The sequence below is a fragment of the Pholis gunnellus genome (genome assembly GCF_910591455.1).
Source record: "Pholis gunnellus genome assembly, chromosome: 14".
NCBI lineage: Eukaryota > Metazoa > Chordata > Actinopteri > Perciformes > Pholidae > Pholis > Pholis gunnellus.
The window spans coordinates 23,898,334-23,923,990 of NC_136541.1; the positions used below are offsets into that span (position 1 = coordinate 23,898,334).

Here is a 25,657-nt window from a genome sequence, read left to right on the forward strand (position 1 = left end):
AGATAACTAATAGGAACTTTGGCTAGATTTGCTGAAACAGATTGCATTTTACTTGTGCCATTTTAAACCTGGGTGCAGAGATGCCAAATGACTACCGCAAAACGCTGTCAATTAAAAAATGTGATATCAAATCAGAGGATAAGAAAAGCCATTTATGTGTACCAGGAGAGAAGAACACACAGGCTGACGAGAGACTTTGGCAAACACATCCTAGTGTTTTGCTGAAATGAGGGACAAAATCAATACTGAGGGAAGACCAGGGTTTTAACGTGACAGGTCAATTTGCATATGGTTTTCTCCCTCTGCTCTGCTTGATGTGTTAGTTAAAAAAGGTACAGCTACTTCTTGGCCCAAAGGATTCTGGCCTTGAACTTCACTGTTGCTGAAACGTTTCAAAACGGTTTCACAGGTACCCTGAAGATGAATACCAAATTGGCTTGAAGCACGATGACACAGCGTTCACGGGTCACGTAACCAATCATCCAATGTCTTGATTTGTTATTCATAAAACAAAAAGTGATACAATGTGGTATCATTAAAGAAAGATTTAGAGAAAGCTGATGGCGGAAAGTGCATAAGTTGCAGATGTTCTAAAGGCCATAGAAAGCTACAGGCCCCTCCCCTGATAATTGGTTGATTCATATGATTGAATTTAAGTGTTTGCATGCACATAGCAACATCAGCACTCTGAAGCATCAGCTTCCCAGATGTGGATTAGTGAAGGTCAGCTACTGTTTCATGGTCACGCTCTGAGCCTAAAACCTGCCCCTTTTCCACTTAACTCCACTGCTGGAACTGAACAATCCATAACCGAAGCCAGAATACATTGAAACTATACTTGTACACCACAATAAAAGCAAAGCTTTTGACACTATCAACCAAATAATTCTCCCCCACTGTTTTGAAAACTGCGTTGGTCTGTCAGCAGCTTTTTCTCTTATCTCTCTTCATTAGCTGCAGAGACCATGTTAAACAAGCCGATGATATATTTTGTGGGGGTGTACAGAGTAGTTGTCTCTGTGCACCGCTCTTCTCACTATACATACATCCACTGTGAATGATCACAGCTGAATGCTCTGTTATACATTTCAGTCAAACGTGACGACCCTGAGACGGGCCCTTGTTGATTATTGGAAGAACAACCATTTTTAAAACTAAATAAAGACAAAATGAAAGTTAAATTCCTCGGCCACAACAACAAGCATGACATACTATTTCAGGAGTTTGGTCAACTGTGATTAAATCTGATGAAAGAGTTTAGGGATCATTTTGTAATGATGTAAAAAGAATGATAGTCTGATACACAATTGAGAAGGAGAAATGGGCCTGACCGGTGTCATTTGTGTGATATTGTTTGGTAGGTAAATTAAATAAGTAAGTGGTAGTGGGACAGGCTATAAATAAACAGAGGCTTTGATATCGTTATATATTTTCTTTCCCTCATATGTGAACACATAAGTTCACATACCTACAGAAAATCAATAGCACTGCTGGGGCTGAGACAACATTGAAGTCAGTGTGACACAGTTTTCAAGTTTGTTCCATTGTTCACATTGCAAGTCTGCTGTTTGGCTGTGTGTTGTGTCAACATTTCTGCAGATGCTGAGAAATATTGTTGTCCAACTTTTGGTTTGTAACTACTGATTCTGGTTTCCTAATTGGTTCGGATACTTCTTTAAGCAAAGTATAAAAGTAATATTATGATTATCATTATTATTAAGTATTTGTTTGCCCTGGTCCTTATAGTTGATTCAAAGATATAAAACTATACAACTAGTAGTTACACTTTTTTTGTTTGTTGTAGTCACTCTTGACAATATAAGTCCATTTTATTAAAATAGCCCAATATCAAAAATTTGCCTTGAGGGGCATTATAACTGGTACAGCATGCAAAACCCTCAATAGACAGCGATGCCAATGATTGCCTGAACAGTGCCCCTCCCCTTTCATTCTCTCACTGTCTTGGCAACCTTGCTGACTTCTGTGAACACCTGAATATTTGTATTTCAGTATGCATTTTTCAGTGGATTAAGATCAGTGGAAGTACTGTACCTTTTCAGAGTGGAAATGAATGAATAAGTTGACTGACGAATAATCAAGAAGATGGACGAAATGCAGCGTATTTTCCCTGGTGTATATTTTTATCGGTAAATAAAAAGATCAGTGATTTGATAAAAGCAGTTTGATTATGTGCTTTGATTAATATTAATATGTGCAAACCTCGAAAACTGTTTTCTGTAGATCTGATGCAGCAGATGGCTCATTCTCATTATGTGTTGTGTTAAATGTCTTTTCTCTGAAGAAGAAGAAAAACACTCGCTCTTGTGCTTTTTCTTTCTTTTCCACTGGTATAACTGAATTACAGGAAAATAAATGCCTCACACAAAAAGCTTAAAAAGTTTTTAGTTGGGGCCACAGCAGTATTTAAAGTGTCATATTGGTCTCGCTGTGCAGCTTTTGCAGCCACTGAGGGATTTGTAAATCTGAGCCAGGTACCGTTTGCCTGTTGGTGTCCCAACATAGCTCATTCCTTGAAGTCCAATAAGGGACATAGATAAATCACCACTAAAGTGTTTTGTAAAGCTTGTCCAATGTTTTATACAGCCTCTATGGCAGGGTTGTTATTTTGAATTAGCTTAGCTATTTAACATGGACACATCCAGCCCTTCAACATGATATGTTGGTGCTTGTAAAGCATCATTAATTTGGCTGCATGTTCTTTTTTTCATGTTTAAGAGACAATGCTTTGGCTGCCTATTCTTAAGAGCGAGGAAAATGATGGAAAAAAACACAAAATCCTATATTCAAAAGCTCAAGCATCACAAAACAAAACATAAACACCATCCCTATACTTGTGCTGCTTATGTATTCAAGAAATGATTAGGTGTTTTGATGTACAAAGCTTACTGTCTTTGAAAACAACAGTGACCTCAAAACGTTGGCTCAGTGGAGCTGGTAAAAATATCATTGAATCATAACAAATGTAATTAGGGTTCTGGATGAAGATAGCATTTGAAGGCTTCACAGGGTAAACTGTAAAAATCTGCTAAACTCAGGTTTATAGTTAGGGCTGGCTCAGGTTTATAGTTTGGGCTGGCTCAGGTTTATAGTTTGGGCTGGCTCAGGTTTATAGTTAGGGCTGGCTCAGGTTTATAGTTTGGGCTGGCTCAGGTTTATAGTTTGGGCTGGCTCAGGTTTATAGTTAGGGCTGGCTCAGGTTTATAGTTAGGGCTGGCTCAGGTTTGTAGTTAGGGCTGGCTCAGGTTTGTAGTTAGGGCTGGCTCAGGTTTATAGTTTGGGCTGGCTCAGGTTTATAGTTAGGGCTGGTTCAGGTTTGTAGTTAGGGCTGGCTCAGATTTATAGTTTGGGCTGGCTCAGGTTTGTAGTTAGGGCTGGCTCAGGTTTATAGTTAGGGCTGGTTCAGGTTTGTAGTTAGGGCTGGCTCAGGTTTATTGTTAGGGCTCACTCAGGTTTATAGTTAGGGCTGGCTCAGGTTTATAGTTTGGGCTGGCTCAGGTTTATAGTTAGGGCTGGTTCAGGTTTGTAGTTAGGGCTGGCTCAGGTTTATTGTTAGGGCTCACTCAGGTTTATAGTTAGGGCTGGCTCAGGTTTATAGTTTGGGCTGGCTCAGGTTTATAGTTTGGGCTGGCTCAGGTTTATAGTTAGGGCTGGCTCAGGTTTGTAGTTAGGGCTGGCTCAGGTTTATAGTTAGGGCTGGCTCAGGTTTATAGTTTGGGCTGGCTCAGGTTTATAGTTAGGGCTGGCTCAGGTTTATAGTTAGGGCTGGTTCAGGTTAGTAGTTAGGGCTGGCTCAGGTTTGTAGTTAGGGCTGGCTCAGGTTTATAGTTAGGGCTGGCTCAGGTTTATAGTTAGGGCTGGTTCAGGTTAGTAGTTTGGGCTGGCTCAGGTTTATAGTTAGGGCTGGTTCAGGTTAGTAGTTAGGGCTGGCTCAGGTTTGTAGTTAGGGCTGGCTCAGGTTTATAGTTAGGGCTGGCTCAGGTTTATAGTTAGGGCTGGTTCAGGTTAGTAGTTTGGGCTGGCTCAGGTTTATAGTTTGGGCTGGCTCAGGTTAGTAGTTTGGGCTGGCTCAGGTTTGTAGTTAGGGCTGGCTCAGGTTTATAGTTAGGGCTGGTTCAGGTTAGTAGTTTGGGCTGGCTCAGGTTTATAGTTTGGGCTGGCTCAGGTTTATAGTTAGGGCTGGCTCAGGTTTATAGTTAGGGCTGGCTCAGGTTTATAGTTAGGGCTGGCTCAGGTTTATAGTTTGGGCTGGTTCAGGTTTATAGTTAGGGCTGGCTCAGGTTTATAGTTAGGGCTGGCTCAGGTTTATAGTTAGGGCTGGCTCAGGTTTATAGTTTGGGCTGGCTCAGGTTTATAGTTTGGGCTGGCTCAGGTTTATAGTTAGGGCTGGCTCAGGTTTATAGTTAGGGCTGGCTCAGGTTTGTAGTTAGGGCTGGCTCAGGTTTGTAGTTAGGGCTGGCTCAGGTTTATTGTTAGGGCTCACTCAGGTTTATAGTTAGGGCTGGCTCAGGTTTATAGTTTGGGCTGGCTCAGGTTTATAGTTAGGGCTGGTTCAGGTTTGTAGTTAGGGCTGGCTCAGATTTATAGTTTGGGCTGGCTCAGGTTTGTAGTTAGGGCTGGCTCAGGTTTATAGTTAGGGCTGGTTCAGGTTTGTAGTTAGGGCTGGCTCAGGTTTATTGTTAGGGCTCACTCAGGTTTATAGTTAGGGCTGGCTCAGGTTTATAGTTTGGGCTGGCTCAGGTTTATAGTTAGAGCTGGTTCAGGTTTGTAGTTAGGGCTGGCTCAGGTTTATTGTTAGGGCTCACTCAGGTTTATAGTTAGGGCTGGCTCAGGTTTATAGTTTGGGCTGGCTCAGGTTTATAGTTTGGGCTGGCTCAGGTTTATAGTTAGGGCTGGCTCAGGTTTGTAGTTAGGGCTGGCTCAGGTTTGTAGTTAGGGCTGGCTCAGGTTTATAGTTAGGGCTGGCTCAGGTTTGTAGTTAGGGCTGGCTCAGGTTTATAGTTAGGGCTGGTTCAGGTTTGTAGTTAGGGCTGGCTCAGGTTTATAGTTTGGGCTGGCTCAGGTTTGTAGTTAGGGCTGGCTCAGGTTTATAGTTAGGGCTGGCTCAGGTTTATAGTTTGGGCTGGCTCAGGTTTATAGTTAGGGCTGGTTCAGGTTTATAGTTAGGGCTGGTTCAGGTTTGTAGTTAGGGCTGGCTCAGGTTTGTAGTTAGGGCTGGTTCAGGTTTATAGTTAGGGCTGGTTCAGGTTAGTAGTTAGGGCTGGCTCAGGTTTGTAGTTAGGGCTGGCTCAGGTTTATAGTTAGGGCTGGCTCAGGTTTATAGTTTGGTCTGGCTCAGGTTGATAGTTAGGGCTGGCTCAGGCTTGCCTTGGACCAGCCCATAGATATGCTGCTGTGGTCCTAAATGCCGGGAGACTTCCTATGATATACTGAGCTCTTCTCTCCTCTTTTGTATCTCCTTCTGTATGAATTCATGTCCCATCAATGCACATTACTAACTTGGCTTCTATCCCAGAGTCTTTGTGCTTTTTCACCTCACAGGTTTCCATGGATCGTAATTACACCTGTACCATGGTCATGCCTCCTGCCATGACCTTGCTGACACCCACTGCTACTATTATTATTATTATCATTATGAGTCACTATTACTGAAACTATTAATGATTTTATTATAACGATTAATATTTCATATCCATTGCTACCGTTATTAGTAGTAGTTGTAATTTTTCCATCATTATTCTGCTTACTACTCTCATTGTATGAATCATTTATATCATATGCGTTGAATGTATACTAACTCTAATATGTTGTTCATTTTGTTCACACAACATGTATCACACTTCTGTCCATCCTGATTGTTGCTCTCCCTAAGGTCTCTTCCTTTTCTTGTTGGGACTTCACCATGTGGTTGAAACAGGAATGGGGCCTACCTGGCATTTCAACAGCCTGATTTGGGTTAGACCACACCAAACCCAATCAGACATTAAAATCTCACCTATGTGTGAGAGTTGGTCCAAACCCAACACTGGGGTCTCATTGGATGAGGGCCATAAGCACCACGGGGATCCCTGTGATACGGCCATGACGTCACTGAGACTATAAACATCAGCGCTACCTAAAGCCCTGAGCCATCCCACGCGATTTGATTCGTATGGAAGGGGGCGCTGAACAACGTTGTCGCTTTTAAGATAACCCTAAGAATAGTTCTACAATCGCTGGTCGAACAACAGACTATTTTTGTATCCTAAAGGAGAAAACAGATAACTTGCGTGCTCTGCCACTCTAACCTGCAGAAGGAAGATTCATGAAATCCCCGTATTCATAAGAGGAAGAGAATGATAACTTCTATGCCTCGCTCTCTCGTTTTAGGAGGAACAAACTTTATCGCCATGCAGTTCACCGAACCAGTGAAGCTCCAGTTCCCGAATAGAGAAAGAAATTCAAAGAAATTCAAAGAAAGACACGAGAGCTACAAAGCAATCTCAAGTAAGATGCCTTTGTCTGGGCGGAGATAGGACATCGTGTGTTTGTAACCTTGTTTGTTTTGTTTCAAGTCTAACTGTAGCGTTAACGTGTTGTAGTGTATTGTTACGGACCGCCGAGTTCCGCTAGTGCTGTGTAAAAATACTGCTGCTATAATTGTGTTGTTTAAATGCTGTTGTATGTGCTGTTCCATGCGGCTATAATAGTATTGTGTTTAGATCAGCCACGCGAGGAACGTTGGTAAACTGTACTTTATTAGTTAAAGGATCAAAGCCGCGGCTGCCCTGAGTTGGCCAGTCGGGTTTCTATGTGATAAAGTAACAGTTGCTGTATTTGCTGCGGTGAGGATCTCCCTTGTTTTAGGTGTTTTCCTTCTCCCTATTGTTTAAACTAACCCGCACACATAAACACACTCATACACATATATAGGCTGTGCTGATATGCTAATTTTTAGACGCACTTGTCGTGTAAGCATGGCCTCTATCGTGTGCCTCATTCCTCCGTTAAATAATTGTGGATTTGCCACCATTTTGGTAGTTTTGCGCAGTGTAATCACACACGAGACCAGGTCCGCCATCTTGATCCTCCACTCTTACTTATTTTTGGTGTGAACTATCCGTTTGACTCCAGTTAGAAAATAACCATGTCTCTCTTGTAGACTCCAGAAAGTCTTTCTGAGGTGTTAAGGTAATTCTACTTGCTGCTGAAATGCAATGCAGCTGCAAGATGGTGGTGTAAACATACATTAATCCCATCCATTCATGAAATACACCATCAAGCCCCAGGATTTAAAATAGGGGTGGTTGGAAGAAATGTATTTACATAAGAATTTTAATTCTTTGGTCACTGCCACGATTCTTATCTTTTACAATTCTGAATTGATAAACAAATGTCAAAAATCTATTTTCTAAATGTTAATAATGGGATGTTGACAGAATGAAAAAGGCAGAAATCAGCGTCCCAACATTCCAGACGGGTTATGTTGTAGTTTATTTTCAAAAAAGGCATCGGTTGCAAGTATTTCTTGATTTAATGACAAAATAATTACCTTTGTTAGATGAATGTCACGTAGATCTTGAATACTTTCTCTGCTGGCACACAGAGAATAACATTTGCGGAGCATCAAACAAACCCGGCTGACCGACACACGATGAAGCCATGAGAACATAACTCTGATACTAAATACTAATTACAGACTGTTGATTTCATGATTGATCCATCAGAATGTAGTGGCAGTAAACTACTAGATAGGGACAAATTAAAACTTGTAGTTGAGTGATTCATCAACATTCAGAGCTACACCTCTGTACAAACTACTGTATTTCCACCCGTGACCTGAAATGGGTGGAAAAGCTAATGGACGACATGCACTCCCCTACGTTAAGTGCCCATTTTGTTACAGGCCAGTCCACTTCAATCAACCGTGATCAAAAAGTGTCTGAGGAAAGACTACCTCTTTTCTCAAGTTCAACCAGGACAAGATGTCCTGTGAATAATGAAGTGCAGAATGGCTGATGAGTGTGCCTGGGCAGCAGAGGAAGTACTCCGGTCTTTACAGCAGACAGTCAGATAATTACAACATGAGGGAACACAGAAGAGGAGAGGGCTAGTCAGGCTGTGGGGGGGGGGGGGGGGGGAGAGACTGATTTCAGCATTCTCTAATGAAACAATCATCCTTGATATTGGTGCATGTGGTTGCTTGTGTTTAGACGGCAGACAGACTGGTATCATAGTAACAGAGCAGTGGCCAGTCTCTATCTGAGTAGAAGGTAACATAAACCTGTGAATGTAAATCAATAATGCCACAGAGTGTCATTGCAGCTCCACTATTAAATATTCATACACCAACAAGGATCAGATGACTGAAATGATTTGGTATATATATATTGTCACAGCACCGGCTCAGAAGCTGCAACAAAACCGGGAGACAAACGAGCCGGCTGTGAGGACAAAGCAATTTATTTCAACAAAGTAAAGAATGCGACGTGTATGAATCAGTTATCAGCAGTGAAGTGCATGTACGGATGTGTGTACAAAGTAACAGAATTTCAATGCAAACCAGACGAACCGTCTCATTCCGGTGGCAGAAAGGATCTTCCCCATAGAACGAAGGAGTATTTAGAATGAAGGAGTAATTATGAGCAGAGCACACACACTGGCTCAGGTGTTTATAATACAACTAATGACACTCCTAATGACAGCTAGTGGATGGGGGGTGGGGGGTGGGGGGGTCTGTAGTCTGACTGTTTCTCTTGGTTTGTTTCTTCTCTGCTGGCTGAAACGAAGCAGCCAGGAGAACAGAGGTCAGGAGAAGTGACTGATACTAATTGATGTCTATGTTCTTCATTATTGATTATTATCATGGAGAAACTTCACTATTTATTCTATTGATGTTCTGCTGTTGTAAACATTATTGTTAATGCTTTGGTAACAGTATTTATTTGTATTTAAAAAATAAATACAAATTCAGCTCTGAATTTATATATTTCTATTATTCATTTTAAAAATGATATATGTTTTAAGTATGTTTTTAAGTATTGATAAGTGTAGCTCTGAGTAGTAATACAATCCTCAAGATACCTCTCTCTACCTGAACACCACTAAAGTCATCTCCATGCTTGGAAAGGGAGGGGGGGGGGGGGGGTGTTTAGTTGGTTGCAACTCACCAGTAGATGTCACTAAATCTTACACACTGTTCCTTTAAGTCGGTTTTGGAAGCATATGAAGGCAAATCACTGTCAAAACCCAAGAGCGAAATCACAGACTCCGGGGAAGAAGCAAAGTTAGTAATGAGCATTAATAATGAGACATGAATTCATAGAGGAGAGGAGAGAAGAGCTCAGTGTATCATAGGAAATCCACCGGCAGTCTAGGCCTATAGCAACATATCTGTATTATTGGTACCCATCTAATGAGCATCAGTGATATTGGTGAGAAGAGGAGCCTGCGAAGAGCTCAAAAGATATTAAAAGACAAACTCCACCCAGCTACCTGTTCACCCTGCTGCCGTCTGGAAATAGATACAGAAGTATCAGCCGCCCAACCACCAGACTTCAGAACAGCTTCTTTCCTCCGCTGTGAGATTCCTTAACTCATCCTCCACCTTCCCTATATGACTTTTTTTTTGTGTGTGTTTTTGTTTTGCTTTGTAGCAAAATGGGACTACAACCTGTCTGTCTGTGTTCTTGGAATATCTTAATAAACCACTCATATAACCTATTTCACACTTGGTGGGTGTTTTGCTGGGGAGCACATGGAGTGCTTTGTTGAATTTGGTGCCGTTTTGATACGCGGCGTGTTCAATATTAATAAACTCTGAATAAACAAGCACACAGCGCTCTGTGTAACAGCTGGGGGCGGAGCTTCAGGGCTCTGCGGTCGCCCATCGACTGCAGTTCACTGCTGCTGGATGTTGGATTTCGCCTGCTAAACGCTACATGCATGCTGGATAACAACCAAATTTTTCTTCTCTTCCCTGGAGTCAACGAGAACGAGCAGGTAGCCTTCAGGAACATCCTCCCTCTGCTGTTGCGCCTCACACTTAGTACGTTTTTGCCACACTAACTTAGCTGCAAAAATGTGCTCCATGCTCTGCTTTATAACCACAGTGGTTATGTCAAAGCTGCATATGCCTATTTAGAAATGAATAACACCGGTGCTGCTGAGGACCAAAGGCAGTGCGCTGTTGAGTGTGAAGTTCTTTGTATGAGCAGTTCTCCAGAGAGCTGCAAGCAGCCACACCACAGGCCGAACACTCCGAGCATTCTGAACAGGCATGTACTCAACAGCCACTAGCATCATCTGCTGTTAGGTTATCCTGATGCTGATTAGGCCTCTGCCACAGGTTAGACTGGTTTTAATGTCAAGCTGATGTTTTTTTACACTTGGACGCTGTAATTAGGGTGTGACGGTGTCCTCAGATCAAACGTACACAGACTTTTCTCCCAATGATTCCTCTGCTGATGAAAGTGTAAAGTATCTGCGGCTTCACCTGAATCCTACTAAGGACATTTGGAAACAGATTTCTTGCACATACATATAGTGGGATAGGTGTAGACCTGATGTCACAGCTTTTAGACCGAGTCACTCTTTCCCATCGTAGCGTTGCTGCTGCAGCAGTGCTGAAGGAAAAACAAGAGATGCTCCAGCTTCCTTCACACAAGCTGGTTCAGGATGATCTGCCGCTGCATCTGCCTTCAGCTAAAGATACCCGACACTAACTCAGCACTTCATCATGTGAGCGCTGCACCTGAACCACATTTTAAATCTCAGTCCCGAAATGGCATCCAGCAGCAGAAGAGCAACAATCACAGAACTGCATGGAAAATCGCTTCCAGTGGGACAGTTAGCGGAGCAGAGGTGTGAAGTGGTGTGGGAGGAGTGCAGTGTTAGAAGGCAGTGCAGAGCCTCCCACTGGAGTCAAATCCACTTGCATGGTGGGCCTTCACTTAATTTGCTCCCATTTTTTTCAAAACTATAATTGAGCGTGAGATGTAAAGTGTAATCAGCTAATGTCCTCATGGAAAGTGTTATTGATTTGTTTTTCTCCAGTTCAGTGGTATGATTCTAGTTTTGTCGGCTGTAATCCTGTTGTTGAGCAGCGTCTCATCCTGGAGCCAGATTGTTTTATATTTTAGATCCACAAAGCTCCTACTAATTGGAGTAAACCACAGAACCAATGTGACTGATTGTAACAGTGAGACTGCCTGAACCCTCCTTCAACCATGCTGCCCGACGACTTGAAGGCCACTTGATTATGCAGAGAAACATCTTTTTTTTTTAAAGACCAGATAAGGAACTATTACGGGTACTGGGAATCGATTAGACTAGGAGTTTGAATTTAATTGGAAATTATTTTTTAGAAGTCTAAGGCACGCCAGCATATTAATGTCTGACTGGGAGACCTCAGATGAAGAAACCTCTAAATCAATAATGATATCTGCATGTATGGCCATACTCAAGATTATTTTAATCTCAATGTACTGAACAACCATACTGTGTCCGTCAAATTTGAATCAACCCTTAATTTAACTTAACTTAGTGGACTTTTTGATACTACCACATCTAAAATCTATACAGAATCAATATATACAATAATAACACTCTGTTCAACAGAACCAGATATTCTCCTGAACATTCATAAGCTGGATCGGTCAAATCTCAGATGTAAAGATTTCACAGAAAAATAGAAGACTTCAAACGGGCCCCTAAGTTATTGCTTCCAGCCTTGACCACTAGAGGGAACTCTAGGGCCTTCTTTAAGAAGTCCACAGGCCTCCTAGTGTCAGTATTCTCCGTCAGCTGCCAGACTGGTTACAACAGAGTAAAGCCAATAAGATCACAGGTTCATTGCTGTGTTCAGAAAATTCAATTCATACATTTATATTTTTACATCTTTTAAAAGAAAAAAAGAAACCTGCAGGACAACCTGGTCACGGTTAAACCCCGGTTGACCCCAAAAACTGAAACCTCATAGGGAATACTTTCTTTAAGACAAATAACTGGGGAAGTCCTCACTCTAAAAACGGTATTTACTTAACAACATGTAAGACGGTGAGACCAGAAATACCACGAGTACATCACTTGCTACAACATGGAGGACACAACATGCAGCCACTGAATTACAAAGCAACCTGACACGGAATAAAGCTCAGGGACAAATAGGGTGAAAGGATCTGGATTTCAAAGTTGGATACTACACATCCCAGAGGCCTAGAAGTGAACCTCTCAGCGGAGGACAGTGCATCGAACTACGTCGCCTGGAATTCCATTTTTTAATTTGTTTTCTTTCTCAGATCTCTATCCAGCTGCGGTGTGGTATAAATAGGCAAATTGTCATCGTCAGATTGGTTTTATTGTCTCGTGTTTTTAACACATAGTTCACACAGTTCTAATCTGTTTAAAATACATGGACGAGATCTGGCCAGTTTAATGAAAGAGTCACTTATTAACTTGACTGGTAATAATACAATCACATGAATACCATCACTCCTTTGGTTGGGGGGGTCACCACTTAAAGCAAACTGATGGCCAACAACAAACTGAAAAATCAATATGACACACATAGATTAAATCCAATCCATTGTTTGTTCTAAGTGTAAAAACAAGTTATTAAAAATAATAATAAAAGATACCAGAGCCCATCACAAAGTCCTAGGGTATTACATTTACAGTTATATCCAATATTTCCTGTCAATACTGTCACACTAGCTCAGTTCACAAACATGTGAACAAGGGACCAGCATCACAAAAGCTATTTCAATTTGATGTGATTGAAAATGGTTGCAGCGTCACATTTCACATTCCACAGCCTTGCACGCTCATGGGTCACAACAAGTATACCGTTTGTTTTGAGAGAGATAAACGTGTCAACATGAGGAGGAGAAAACAGTTCCATGTTCCAAAAAACATTTAGCATGTTGCATATTTGGGGAAGCATTATTTTGGTGGGGTGGGTAAATCCTCTCAGAGCGGGAGAGGTTGTCTGAGTAGAAGAAGTATGAGGCTTGGAGGGTAAACGGGTTGCGTAACTCTGAGATTTCCATCAACAATGTCAAATTCACATTGGCTCTATCAACATGACCACATCTATGGACAGTGTGACGGAATCAGACTGTTGAAGGTTTATAGTAAATGTATTCAAATTCAGAGTGAGAAGTATTGTCTTTAGACCCTCCCCTAAAACTGCTTCACCAACCCCATAATATCAGGAAAATAACAATGTATCAGAAAGTGCTTAAAGAATTAAAGATGTGTATTCTAATTTAAACCATGAAGAGTAACTTATTAACACCAGGCTGAACATCAGTTTCACTCGCCTTTCTGGCTGAAAGTTCCAGCTGTTGCTCCTGTAACCACACCCAACAGTGATGTCATAGTGTCCCAGAGTACACCTGTACATCACTGCAGTGACAACGTTTTCATCAAATCAAACACAAGAATTGATCATGGAGGTGTAAAACGTGTCAAAATGGTGTTGAACATTCAAGCAACGCGCTATCTACGATTGTGTGACACTGAATGAGTGTAAAAGATACAGGAGACATGTCTGAGGCTGAGCAGGCAGATGTCCAACTAAACCAATAACACAGTGCCTGAGTTTTACAAAAGAACATATTGGAGACTTAAAAATCACTGTTTCTCCTAGACAGTGTGTACCATTAAATATCATAATACAAGTTAATCAGTCTTTAAATTGTTTCAGGCATACAGAGGCAGCATGAGAGTCAGATGCTGATACCATGCTGCATTAAAGGCTAGGCTAATCATTTCAGTTTTTTAAGAGAGTATTTGCTTGCTGTAATCATCCCTTCTGTTCATACTGGATATTAAAGGTCCTATATACAGAGTTCACGTCTATTACCTCTGCATGACTCTCTGCAACAGGACAGCTGAGCCAGCAGCTAGCAGCAAATGGTGCTAACACACCAAGCTCGGATAACACACACACAGAGAGTGACTTCATTCTTTGCTGAGGTAAACATTACTCCACTATATCTTTATACAGATAGTTGTTTTATGAATGATCTGAATATCCTTACAGATCCTGTCCAATGTAAGTGACGTGGGACAAAATCCACAGCCCTCCCTCCGTGTGAAAATACACTCCAGCGTGAATCTGAAGCTTATATGAGGCTTCACAGTCTAAGATGAGACACACCAAGTGGATACCTTCCAAAAATAAAATTGGTTTAATGTAAAAATTCCTCTTTTTGTGTTTCTGTGCTGGGCTGCTGTGGAGGAATATCAACACTAAGAAGGAATGATGTACTGAAGCCTCATATTAGATTCAGATAAGCTGCTGATTCAGTTTTAAGTATAGAACAAGGACTGTGGATTTAGTGACCCGTCACTTACTTTGGAAGCACAACAGTGATCTCGTAACAGCCAGCATGGACAGAGGGAATGGTTTCAGCAACACAAAACTCTTTCACTTATACATACAAAAATAAACGATATGAATACAAACATGAACGAGTGCATTCACATATGATGAGATGATAGTTTGTTCGTTGATTGTCTGCCTTTTTAGTGTTTTCGACTCAGTTAATGTGGCTTTGATGCTTTGACTTCCTCTTCTCAAATGACTAAAAGAATAGTCAAATCTAGTTGTCAGTGGGGGTGACAGGTGAGATTGTCAGAGGGGAGGAGTTCATGCCACCATGATGAAGACCGGGACTGAAGAAGGGACTGAGCTCCTCAATGAAGCAGCAGCCAGTGAAGGAGTAGAGATGAACCGCGGTGTCCACGTCATAAAAGGAGACCAGACCCTCCTCGTAACTCACAAACACCCCCACTGTCTGAGGCCTCGAGATCAGACTGAGGCTGACAACGGGGCTGGCAAGAGTCAGGTACTCGTTTCCGTTCCTCAGACCCACAGCCCAGTAGCCATTCACAGGGCTCAGTGGTATTATTCCCTTCCTGTTCACTGACCCTCTGACCACTCCCAGTGTCCAGTCGGTCTTCCCTGTAACCTGGACCTCGTAGTAAAACCTTCCAGTGGAGAAACTCTGCTGTGCCAAGACAGTGGCATAAAGAGAGAATCTCTCTGCGTTGTCTGGCAGGTCTCGCCTCACCTCACCACACCACACTTGTTTCCCATCCTCGGACAGGACGAGCCAGGGATTAGCTGTATGATGTTCAAGGATCACGTCCACAGCGTACTGCTGGACCCTCTTCAGCCTGGCCTCATGAAGCAGCTGCTGCTTCTCCCTGCTGAGCATCTCCTCCAGCTCAGCCACAGCTTTCACCACAGTCCCCTCGTATGATGGCAGACGGAGGCTGACCTCCGTCCAGTCCTTGGTGCATAGAGTGCTGCTCATGGATGTGAAGCTCTGGAGGAGTTGAAGATGGTCTCGTGTAAGTGAGAGCTGCTGCACTTCGTCAGTTCTCTTCACCAATACAGAGATTTCTTGTTCCAGTTCTTTGATGAAGCTGTCAGCCTGTTCCTCCGTCGTCTTCTGCCTCTCTTCGATCATTTCAATGATCTCGTTCAGGTCTCTCTCGGCCGTCTGCATCAGACTGGTGAAGATACGAACACCGTCTGCTATCTCTCTCTCTGCATCTCCCTTACTGTGCACTTTTAAGCGTCTAGTTTTCTGGATCTTGAGCTTCCTCTGCTGTATCATCTGCTGGATTGCAGCCTCTTCCTGCTCCAGCTCCGCTTTCTTTGCTTCATATTCATCTTTCAGAGTAGCGATGTTGTGTGCCATGTGTTCCGAGACCGTGCAGAGCGAGCACACACATGTCTGGTCAGTCTTGCAGAACAGCTCCAGTGTTTTTTGGTGCCTGGTACACACCCTGGCCTCCATGTTCTCCACAGGATCAGTCAGTGAATGTCTTTTCAGGGGGCCGGCTGTCAGATGAGGCTCCAGGTGAATACCGCAGTAGGAGGCGAAACACGTCAAGCACGACTTCAGAGCCTTCAGTTTGGGGCCGGAGCAGATGTCACAGGGGACTTCCCCTGGTTTGGCGACTACCGAGTCCTCGCTCCTTTTCTTTCCAGCTGACTGTCTGAACTCTGCAGCCATCTCAGAAATGAAAGTATTAACAGGCAGTTCAGGGCGAGTTTTAAAATGCTTTTTACACATGGGACACCGGAACTGAACACTGTTAATGTTCCAGTGCTGTGTGATGCAGTCTTTGCAGAAGTTGTGTCCACATGGTATAGTGACCGGACGAGTAAAAACATCGAGACAGATGCAGCACAAAAACTGCTCTTCAGACAGCAGACAGCTGGCAGCTGACATGGTGATACTCTGAAAACAAAAGTGAAAGTGAAATTACTACACATCTTCACATTACACAAAACTTATATCATCTTTAATTAAACATATCCATTATTGTTGTTCTTGATGAACTAAAATACATTTGTAAGTACATGTATGTTCAGTATACACTATATGTCACACTCCCTGTCTGTGCCAATGGTGCTTATGTAAACCGAGTAAACACAATTGACTTTACCTGTAGGAGTTCAAGAAATGTTGGAGAAAAGCCCAATGATCCTTTTGAAGTCGTATTAATCCCCGTACACAGACTTGTGCTCACCAGTTGTTCTGAGCTGCTTTGAGTTATAAACAAGGAAATGATTTGCTGACTTCCCCTCTCTCCAGTACAGCTCCGCCTCCTTCCACTAAACCGGATGTGTGTGTGTGTGTGTGTGTATGTATGTATCATTCAAAGTGCCTGTATGTCTTCCTGCTTTGTGTTAGTTCTGTTTGGCACATGACTCTGTTCTTGACAGGGCAGTCCCATATCACTGCAGGACCGGGATTTCAATGGATAACATCACCGTTTAAAATTTTTGCTCTGTGGTTTGGTTGATCTTGTGTGTGTTCCACGGTGTATCATTTGAACGGTTTGAAGGAGAGAAATATGGAAGATATCTGCGGATTCAGGGTGGAATTCTCATGCGTGCTAAGCTATCGTTCGGCCATGACGGTCTCTTTTTTTGTAATGATATCTGCATTCGTAGTGCGTAGCTCGCTGTAGCGCGCCGAAAAATACGTGGTATTGTGCTAGAACTTGGTACTTTATATATTACTTGTGTATAATTGTGTTTTGAGTGAGTAAAATGATTTTTTTTAGTGTTTTTTCTCAGAATCTCGTCGTTAAGTAGGCATATAGCATGTGGGTAAAATTCATTATATTCGTTTCGGAAAAGTGATTTATATGATGCTCTTCTTCGCAAAACACTCTTGCGACGCCGAATTGGGCGTCGCTCAGGATTATAAGGTTAAATACCTAAAATCTTTAAGTCGTAGCTGCAAGTTAAGGTCCCCAAAAACAGCCCCAAAGGGCTAAATTGGTGCCATATTCCCTTATATTTGGGCCTCTTTTGACCTATGTAAAAATGGCCAAAATCTCTCGAATATTGGGCCCAGAGACCCCAGATTGTGGACACACACATTGTGGACTCGGCCTACAATAAGGTCACGTGACCAAAATCCCTCTAAATTGTCTAGAAAAATAATTGGCCTGTATGAAACTCAGAGAACAGGAGGCTGTCTGTGTTGACAAGTTGTACACCCTGTGAAGAAGCTGGTCAGATTGGATCAACTTTTATTTCTAAACATGTCAGATTCCTGCTCTTTTAATATGTTGTAGCCACGCCCAAATGTGGCACATTCATGTTGGATGGCACTCTTTAGCACTTAGCATGCCTGCGCGGGAAGAGGGGGACTTGGCCTACATTTGAATGGGGAATTTGTATAGGATAAATAAATGGGAAATGATGACCAAATGTCCCTCCTTCAAATGGTCAAAACTTCTCAGAAAAAGGTTGAAATTGCCTGAAAGTTGCAAGAAACCTCTGCATTTGATGACTTGAACCAGCATATTGAGCAGCTCGTCTGCAGATCTTTGGGAAAGCTATCTTTCTCCAGGAACATTGTATTGATGTAAATCCAACTGAACCTGAAAGGGTGTCATCTGTTGTCTACCATACATCATTTTCATCAAAGTTTGTCTTGTAGAAATGGTTTTATGGCACCCAACAGAAACAGAAACCTGTATACGTCATTAACAGTCTTTTAAGTAATTAAAATTACTTTAAAGTAAGATAGAGGAATACATCCTTTTTGTAAATTGTAGCGGGATGCAACCTGCTATGCTGTTTTACCAGCCACTAGCTCCCTGGGTCGGCTTACTGGTCGTACAGTTTAGTGTTTGAAAGTTTATTTTTTACTTACATTCTATACTGCCTGGGGAAGCTCCAGCTTCAAGATTACTTTACTACAGATCATTTTCTGCTTTAACACGTAACCCTGAATAACCCGCATTAGAATCCTATTCATCTCCGTTATGTGCTACGTTATGTGAAGCAGTGGGATGACAGGTTAAGCTTTATGAAGTCCTTTCACTATGGGATAAGATATGCCGAAACATTTAATTCATGCCTATCTCATCATCATAGTTATTGTATACAAGACCGGTGGATCTACCATACGCAAATTGCAACCTGGTTGTGATCACTTACTTGTTATGTCTTTTAGTCTGAAGTCTCCGAGTCACTCTCTGCAGGGACGTCAGAGTAAGGCCACCCAAAGCGTTCTGCGCCTTGTTATGCCGTGGACCAAGCACTTAAAAGTGCTTTTAAAAACTGGACTCCCCTCGTTTTGTGGATTTACAACCTCTTATTTCAGAGGTTGTTGGTTTTATTTTATGAAAGTAAAATACAGGTTATTACAAATTAAACAGTTATGTCACATAGGTTCCTACCATGGGAAGTACCCGCAGAGAATCGTTCTGTGTTACACATAACATACAAGTATGAAATAAGTGGATAGTCAAACTACTGGAGGAAAAGTTCCTCTAGTGAGTCATGTTAGGTTGAAATGTAAGTTACTTCCTACCGGAGGTAGTACCTCTAGAGAAGTGTAAAGAGGGGTGAAATCACAATACAATAGTAATACCCATTTAAATCGTGAGGTCCAAAGCTTAAGCAAGAGAGCAAAAGTTGAACAGAAGACAGAACGAATGTCACTGCTTATATTCAGTCCTCCGCTAGAAACGGATGTGGGCAGGAAGCACCTTCCTCTATCTGCGTGGCCGCGGACGCGGGGACGAGCGCTGCTGAGCCAAAATCAGAAAAGGTGGGGGCTGAGCTGAGTGGCGCAGCAGCAGCTTGCTGAGCTGTGAGGAGCAGCACAAAGGTGGGGGTTGACCAAATTTGGGCAGTCAGTGTTTTCATATCCTGACCGGCGCAGCCGTCAACAAAATTAAGAGAGGGTTGTGGAGATAAAATGACTCAAATTTAGAGGTCGTAGGTCCAAGTTAAGGTGCCCAAAAACAGGCGCAAAGGTCGTAATTGGTCGTAATTGGTGCAACATGTACAAAAGCACATAACATCTGGGTAAAAGGTTGAACCGGCCTGAATTTAGCATCAAACATTCCCAGTGATGACTCGATTCAGCATGCCAAGCAAGAAGTCTGCAGACCCTTATGAAAGCTAACTTTCTTCAGAAATGTCCTATTGAGCTAAAACCAACTGATTCTTAAAGACTGTCCTCTGTTGTCCACTACGTTAAAAGAAATTTCATGGGAAAACAGGTCCAAAGGTGCAATAGGAGATTTGGGAAAATTTACCCTGTTTCAGTTTTTATTTTTCTTGTCAAAACTGCAAAGGGGCTCCCTTGTGCTTGATTTGGCCCTTTTGGGACCATATGGGGTTGTCCCTGCGCATCCGGTAACATAACTGAGGTGTCCACGGTCCAACGTGGCCTTCTACGGTGATAGCCGATCCGTTTCCATGTTTTCCACTCGAAAGTTAATAATCGCCCTATTCGGGACTTAATCCCACCCATAGCCGATCTGTTTCCATGTTTTCCACTCGAAAGTCATTAAATAAGTATGTGTCGCCCCCTATGGCATTTCCAGCATCTGTACACTTTGTGCCTCCAAAGTCACTTTTACCCCCAATAAGTTTAATGCGGTGTAGTCCATCCATCCATCCATTTTCCTCTGTTTATCCGGGGTCGGGTCGCGGTGGCAGCAGGCCAAGCAGGCTGACCCAGACTTCCCTCTCGCCCGCAACATTTTCCAGCTCATACTGGGGGATCCCGAGGCGTTCCCAGGCCAGCTGGGAGATATAATCCCTCCAGCGTGTTCTGGGTCTTCCCCGGGGTCTCCTCCCAGTTGGACGTGCCCGGAAAACCTCCAGTGGGAGGCGTCCGGGAGGCATCCTAATTAGATGCCCGAACCACCTCAGCTGACTCCTTTCGATGCGAAGGAGTAGCGGCTCGACTCCAAGTTCCCTCCTGATGTCCGAGCTCCTTACCCTATCTCTAAGGCTGAGCCCGGCCACCCTACGGAGGAAACTCATTTCGGCCGCTTGTACCCGCGACCTTGTCCTTTCGGTCACAACCCAGAGTTCGTGACCATAGGTGAGGGTAGGAACGTAGACCGACCAGTAAATTGAGAGCTTTGCCTTCCGGCTCAGCTCTCTCTTCACCAAGACGGTCCGGTGCAGCGCCTGCTTTACTGCTGCAGCCGCACCGATCCGCCTGTCGATATCCCGCTCCATCTTACCCTCACTCGTGAACAAGACCCCGAGATACTTAAACTCCTTCACTTGAGGTAGGCACTCCGTCCCCACCTGGAGCGAGCAATCCACCGGTTTCCGGCAGAGCACCATGGCCTCGGATTTGGAGGTGCTAACTCTCATCCCCGCCGCTTCACACTCGGCTGCAAACCGCCCCAATGAATGCTGGAGGTCACGATCCGAGGAGGCCAACAGGACCACATCGTCTGCAAATAGCAGAGAGGTGATCCCGAGACCCCCGAACCTGACGTTCTCCACCGCCCGGCTGCGCCTAGAAATCCTGTCCATGAAAGTCACGAACAGGACCGGTGACAAAGGGCAGCCCTGGCGGAGGCCAACACCCACCGGGAACGTGTCTGACTTATTGCCGAGAATGCGGACACAGCTCCTACTGCAGTCGTACAGAGACCGGATCGCCCGTTGTAACGGGTCCGGCACCCCATACTACCGCAGCACCCCCCACAAGAACCCCCGAGGGACCCGGTCGAAAGCCTTCTCCAAGTCCACAAAGCACATGTAGACTGGTTGGGCAAACTCCCAGAACCCCTCCAGTAGTCTTGCGAGGGTGAAGAGCTGGTCCACTGTTCCACGGCCGGGACAGAATCCGCACTGCTCCTCTTGGATCCGAGGTTCGACAAACGGTCGGAGCCTCCTTTCCAGCACCCTGGCATAAGCTTTCCCCGGGAGACTGAGTAGTGTGATACCCCGATAATTCGAGCACACTCTCCGGTCCCCCTTTTTGAAAATGGGAGCCACCACCCCGGTCTGCCGGTGTAGTCTAAAGTGAAAAAAACATTCAGACATTTCGTATAGAAGCCCCATGTAAAATGGGTGCCATAAAGTAGACATTCCCTTAAACGCTACATATGTGCCCAGTCCCTCTCTTTCTTTTGAGAGTAAAATAGAGATAATCCATGCATTTATAGTCCTCCTTTTACGTTTCAGCGAATCATTTTGACGCTCGGTCTGTTGCGCAACTCTTTTGGAGTTTTAGTGGCTAGAAAGTCTGTCAATCACCTGAATGACCGGCCCACTGCATTCTACACTCATTTCCGCATTCTTAGACGTATCACATGTGCAAATCGACCAATCATAGGCTTCGAAAACTGCCAATACACACAGGGAGCGACGAAAAAAATCACATAAAACACATAAATCAGGCCCCTGAGAGGTCAAAAATGGTTCACAATGATGCCAAACTGCTGTATTAGATAGATTGAACCCTATTAGTGATAAAACAAGTGAATATATAGTTATATAGTATATAAAATTAGAATACAACAGCTGGAAACCTGGTTCCAAAATTCGGAAAATTCAGAATTTTGGCTTGACCTGGCATGAACTCTCTGTACTCCAACCTCTATCAACTTGGCCTGCTTCACTTTATCAAAGTAAAACCTTTTTGTGGAGACTTCTGACATGTGCTATGATTGTGAAGAGTTTTAGGCTTACTGCTGCATTATTTCAAAGACAAAAGTGCTTTTTTTTCCAGGAGAACCTGAACATTTTCAATTTGAGCTGTGTGCCATCTTCATTCAGCATTAACCAGTAACATATACACTGATATTTACATATCTCAACAAATCTCACAAGTGTTAGTGTTATTAAACCATCAAAATGATTGTAGAGAGACAGACTCTTCCTTGTTCCAATCTGTGTTCTGTGTTTTTTTTGTTCTGTGTGATCAATTCCCTGTTCCGTGTTTGTGTTCTGTGTCCTTTTCCATGTTCCATGTTCTGTTCTGTGTTTTGTTCATGTTCTGTGTGTGTTCTATTCCCTGTTCCGTGTTCTTTTCCGTGTTCCATGTTCTTTTCTGTGTTTTGTTCCATGTTTTGTTCTGTGTTCATGTCTGTGTTCTGTTCTGTGTTCCGTGTTCTTTTCCGTGTTCTGTTCCTTGTTCTGTGTTCTTTTCTGTGTTCTTTTCTTTGATCTATGTTCTGTATTTATTATATGTTCTATGTGTTGTGTTCTGTGTATGTTCCTTGTTCTGTGTTCTATTCCGTGTTCCGTGTTCTTTTCGTGTTCTGTTCCATGTTCTATTCCATGTTTTGTTCGGTGTTCTGTGTGTGTTCTGTGTTCTTTGTTCTGTGTTCCGTTCCGTGTTCCATTCAGTGTTCTGTGTACGTTTTGTGTGTTCCATTCCCTGTTCCGTGTTCTATTCTCTGTTCTGTGTTCTGTTCCGTGTTTGTTATATGTTCTGTGTGTGTTGTGTGTTGTTTTGTGTTTTCCGTGTTCTGTGTGTTTTGTGTTGCGTGTTCTGTGTTCCGTGTTCATGTTCTGTTCCGTGTTCTTTTCTTTGATCTATGTTCTGTATTTATTATATGTTCTGTGTGTGTTGTGTGTTCTGTGTGTGTTCCGTGTTGTGTTCCATGTTCTGTTCCGTGTTTTGTTCTGTGTTCTGTTCCGTGTTCTGTGTTCCGTTCCGTGTTCCATGTTCTTTTCCGTGTTCTCTTCTGTGTTCTGTTCTGTGATCTATGTTCTGTATTTGTTTTATTTTCTGTGTGTTGTGTGTTTTGTGTTGCCTGTTGTGTGTTCCATGTTCTGTTCCATGTTTTGTGTTCAGTTCCGTGTTCTGTGTTCTGATTTTGTTCTGTGTGTTCCGTTCTCTGTTCCGTGTTCTGTTGTGTGTTCTGTTCCGTGCTCCCTGTTTGTGTTCCCTGTGCTGTATTCTGTTCCGTGTACTTTTCCGTGTTCTCTTCTGTGTTCGGTTCATGTTCTGTGTGTGTTCCGTTTCCTGTTCCATGTTCTTTTCGTATTCTGTTCTGTGTTCTTTTCCGTGTTCTGTTCCGCGTTCTGTTCCGTGTTCTGTAATGTGTTCTTTTCCGTGTTCCATGTTCTGTTCCGTGTTCTTTTCCGCGTTCTGTTCTGTGTTCTTTTCTGTGCTCTTTTCTGTGTCATGTGTATGTTCTGTGTTCTGTTCTGTGTTCTATTTGTGTTATGTGTGTTATTTGAGTTATAATTGTGTTCTGTGTTTCGTGTTCTGTGTGTGTTCTGTGTTCTTTTCCGTGTTCTGTTCCATGTTCTGTTCCATGTTTTGTTCTGTTTGTTCTGTGTGCGCTCCGTTCCCTATTCCGTGATCTGTCTTGTGTTCTGTTCTGTGTCCCGTGTTCTTTTCATGTTCTGTGTGTGTTCTATTCCCTGTTCTGTGTTCTGTTCATTTTCTGTGTGTTCCGTTCCGTTCCATGTTCTTTTCCGTGTTCCATGTTCTGTCCGTGTTCTTTTCCGTGTTCCATGTTCTGTTCCGTGTTCTTTTCCGCATTCTGTTCTGTGTTCTTTTCTGTGTTCCTTTCTGTGTTTTGTGATCTATGTTCTGTATTTGTTATATGTTCTGTGTGTTGTGTGTGTGTTCCGTGTTCTCTGTGTTCCGTGTTCTTTTCCATGTTTTGTTCCATGTTTTGTTCTGTGTTCTGTATCCTGTGTTTGTTCTGTTTCGTGTTCATTGTATGTTCAGTGTTCTGTTCTGTTTTGTTCCGTGTTCCTTTCCGTGTTCCGTGTTCTTTTCCGTGTCCTTTTCTGTGTTCTTTTATGTGATCTATGTTCCGTATTTGTTATGTGTATTCCGTGTTCTGTGTCCGGAGCAAGTTCGGCAGTCCGGCTGTCCGGATCCCTTCTACCCGTCCGACCATCTGCCGTAGCACCTATGTCCGGAGCCTTCTGCGGCCCCTTGGCCGGGCAGATCAAATATTTTCGCCATTGCTGTGAGAGCCATTGAGAGGCAATCAAAGTGCTCCGATTCTCATGTCTTGCAACTTTAACCTAGTGAGGTAATAAACAGGCGGCAACCTTCGATCGATTGAAGCCGATGCGGAAATGCCTTAAAACCTGCATTCTCTCTACTGGTCAGCAGGAGGCGACTCCGATTGCAAATAGAAGTCTGATTGTATGGAAGTCTATGAGAAAATGACCCTACATAATTTGTTGTTGTTGTCTCAATCTCTAGTTTCAAGTCTTCATCAATACAGCATGATGTTAATTTAGTAAATATGGTGCTTTTAGAGTCAAATAGACCTTAAAACAGGGTTTTCTTTAGGTCGGGATATCTGTGATTGACAGGTCGCTGACACTACCAGAGCCGTATATGGCATCAGTACATTCCAATTATGGTCACTACCGATCATCAGTTGCAAAAACTAAAGATGGCGACGGACGTAATCCAAGATGGCGAAACCCAAATTGCCGAATTCAAGGCTTCATAACGGCAGTCCACAATCCATTGGGTGACGTCATGATGACTACGTTCCCTTCTTATATACGTCTATGGTAATAACCAAGTATCTGTGCTATTTTCTGTGTTGATAAATTCTACTCATATATTGCAATAGGGTACACAAAAAAATAATACTTCAATATTACAACAGTGTGATGGAGCAAGGCATCTCCAAAAAACACCATTGTGAGCCCAGGGAGTCTGCCTCAAAAGCAGGCCCTATATACCAGCAGTGTGGGAAATCCCCATATCTTTCTTCTGCCCCCTGATACTGCAGGGATGGCTCAGTTGAAACTGAGATTTAATGTGCCAGTGGCTCCATCTGCTGGTCATAGGCCGTCTTTCCTTGCAGCTCTCGAGCCACCTCTGCAGACAATCAAAACAGCTCATGACCTCTCCTGCATGTGCTCCAATCTCTGGTTCCTGTGGTTCTTCCCTGACCTGCAAGTACATCCAAGACAGATGTGCCTTACACTACTCAGAACTATCACAAGCAGAGCTGTGCGCGCGCACACACACACACACACACACACACACACACACACACACACACACACACACACACACACACACACACACACACACACACACACACACACACACACACACACACACATTATTTTGTATGTTTACATAAAGCACACACAGCTTAATTATTACCAGTGACTAAGCACAACAGACATCAACAAACCACTTGGAAAGCATTCAAATCAAAGCTAATGAACCATGACAACCGCCTTTATAACGTCAACAATAAAACATTCATCCTACTTTTGGATGGAGCAGATCTTATTTCTGCAAATCTGACCGAGTTTCTCTGTGGACCTAATCCATGACAACCCAGAGCTCAGACTAGGAAGCAGAGTTGTAGTCTTACACACTTCTCTGAGCTTCCATTGGCATAT

General features: G+C 43.2%; 1 protein-coding gene across 1 annotated transcript; it reads right to left on the bottom strand.

Moving 5' to 3' along the window:
* Positions 1-12,151: 12,151 nt before the first annotated feature.
* LOC306705797 (E3 ubiquitin-protein ligase TRIM39-like) lies at positions 12,152-16,565 on the bottom strand. The gene is made up of 2 exons (XM_079172648.1): positions 16,468-16,565; positions 12,152-16,259 (listed from the first exon to the last, which is right to left on the bottom strand). The coding sequence occupies exon 2, from the start codon at positions 16,248-16,250 to the stop codon at positions 14,607-14,609; it is 1,644 nt and encodes a 547-aa protein (XP_079028774.1). The 5' UTR covers positions 16,251-16,259; positions 16,468-16,565; the 3' UTR covers positions 12,152-14,606.
* Positions 16,566-25,657: the final 9,092 nt, after the last annotated feature.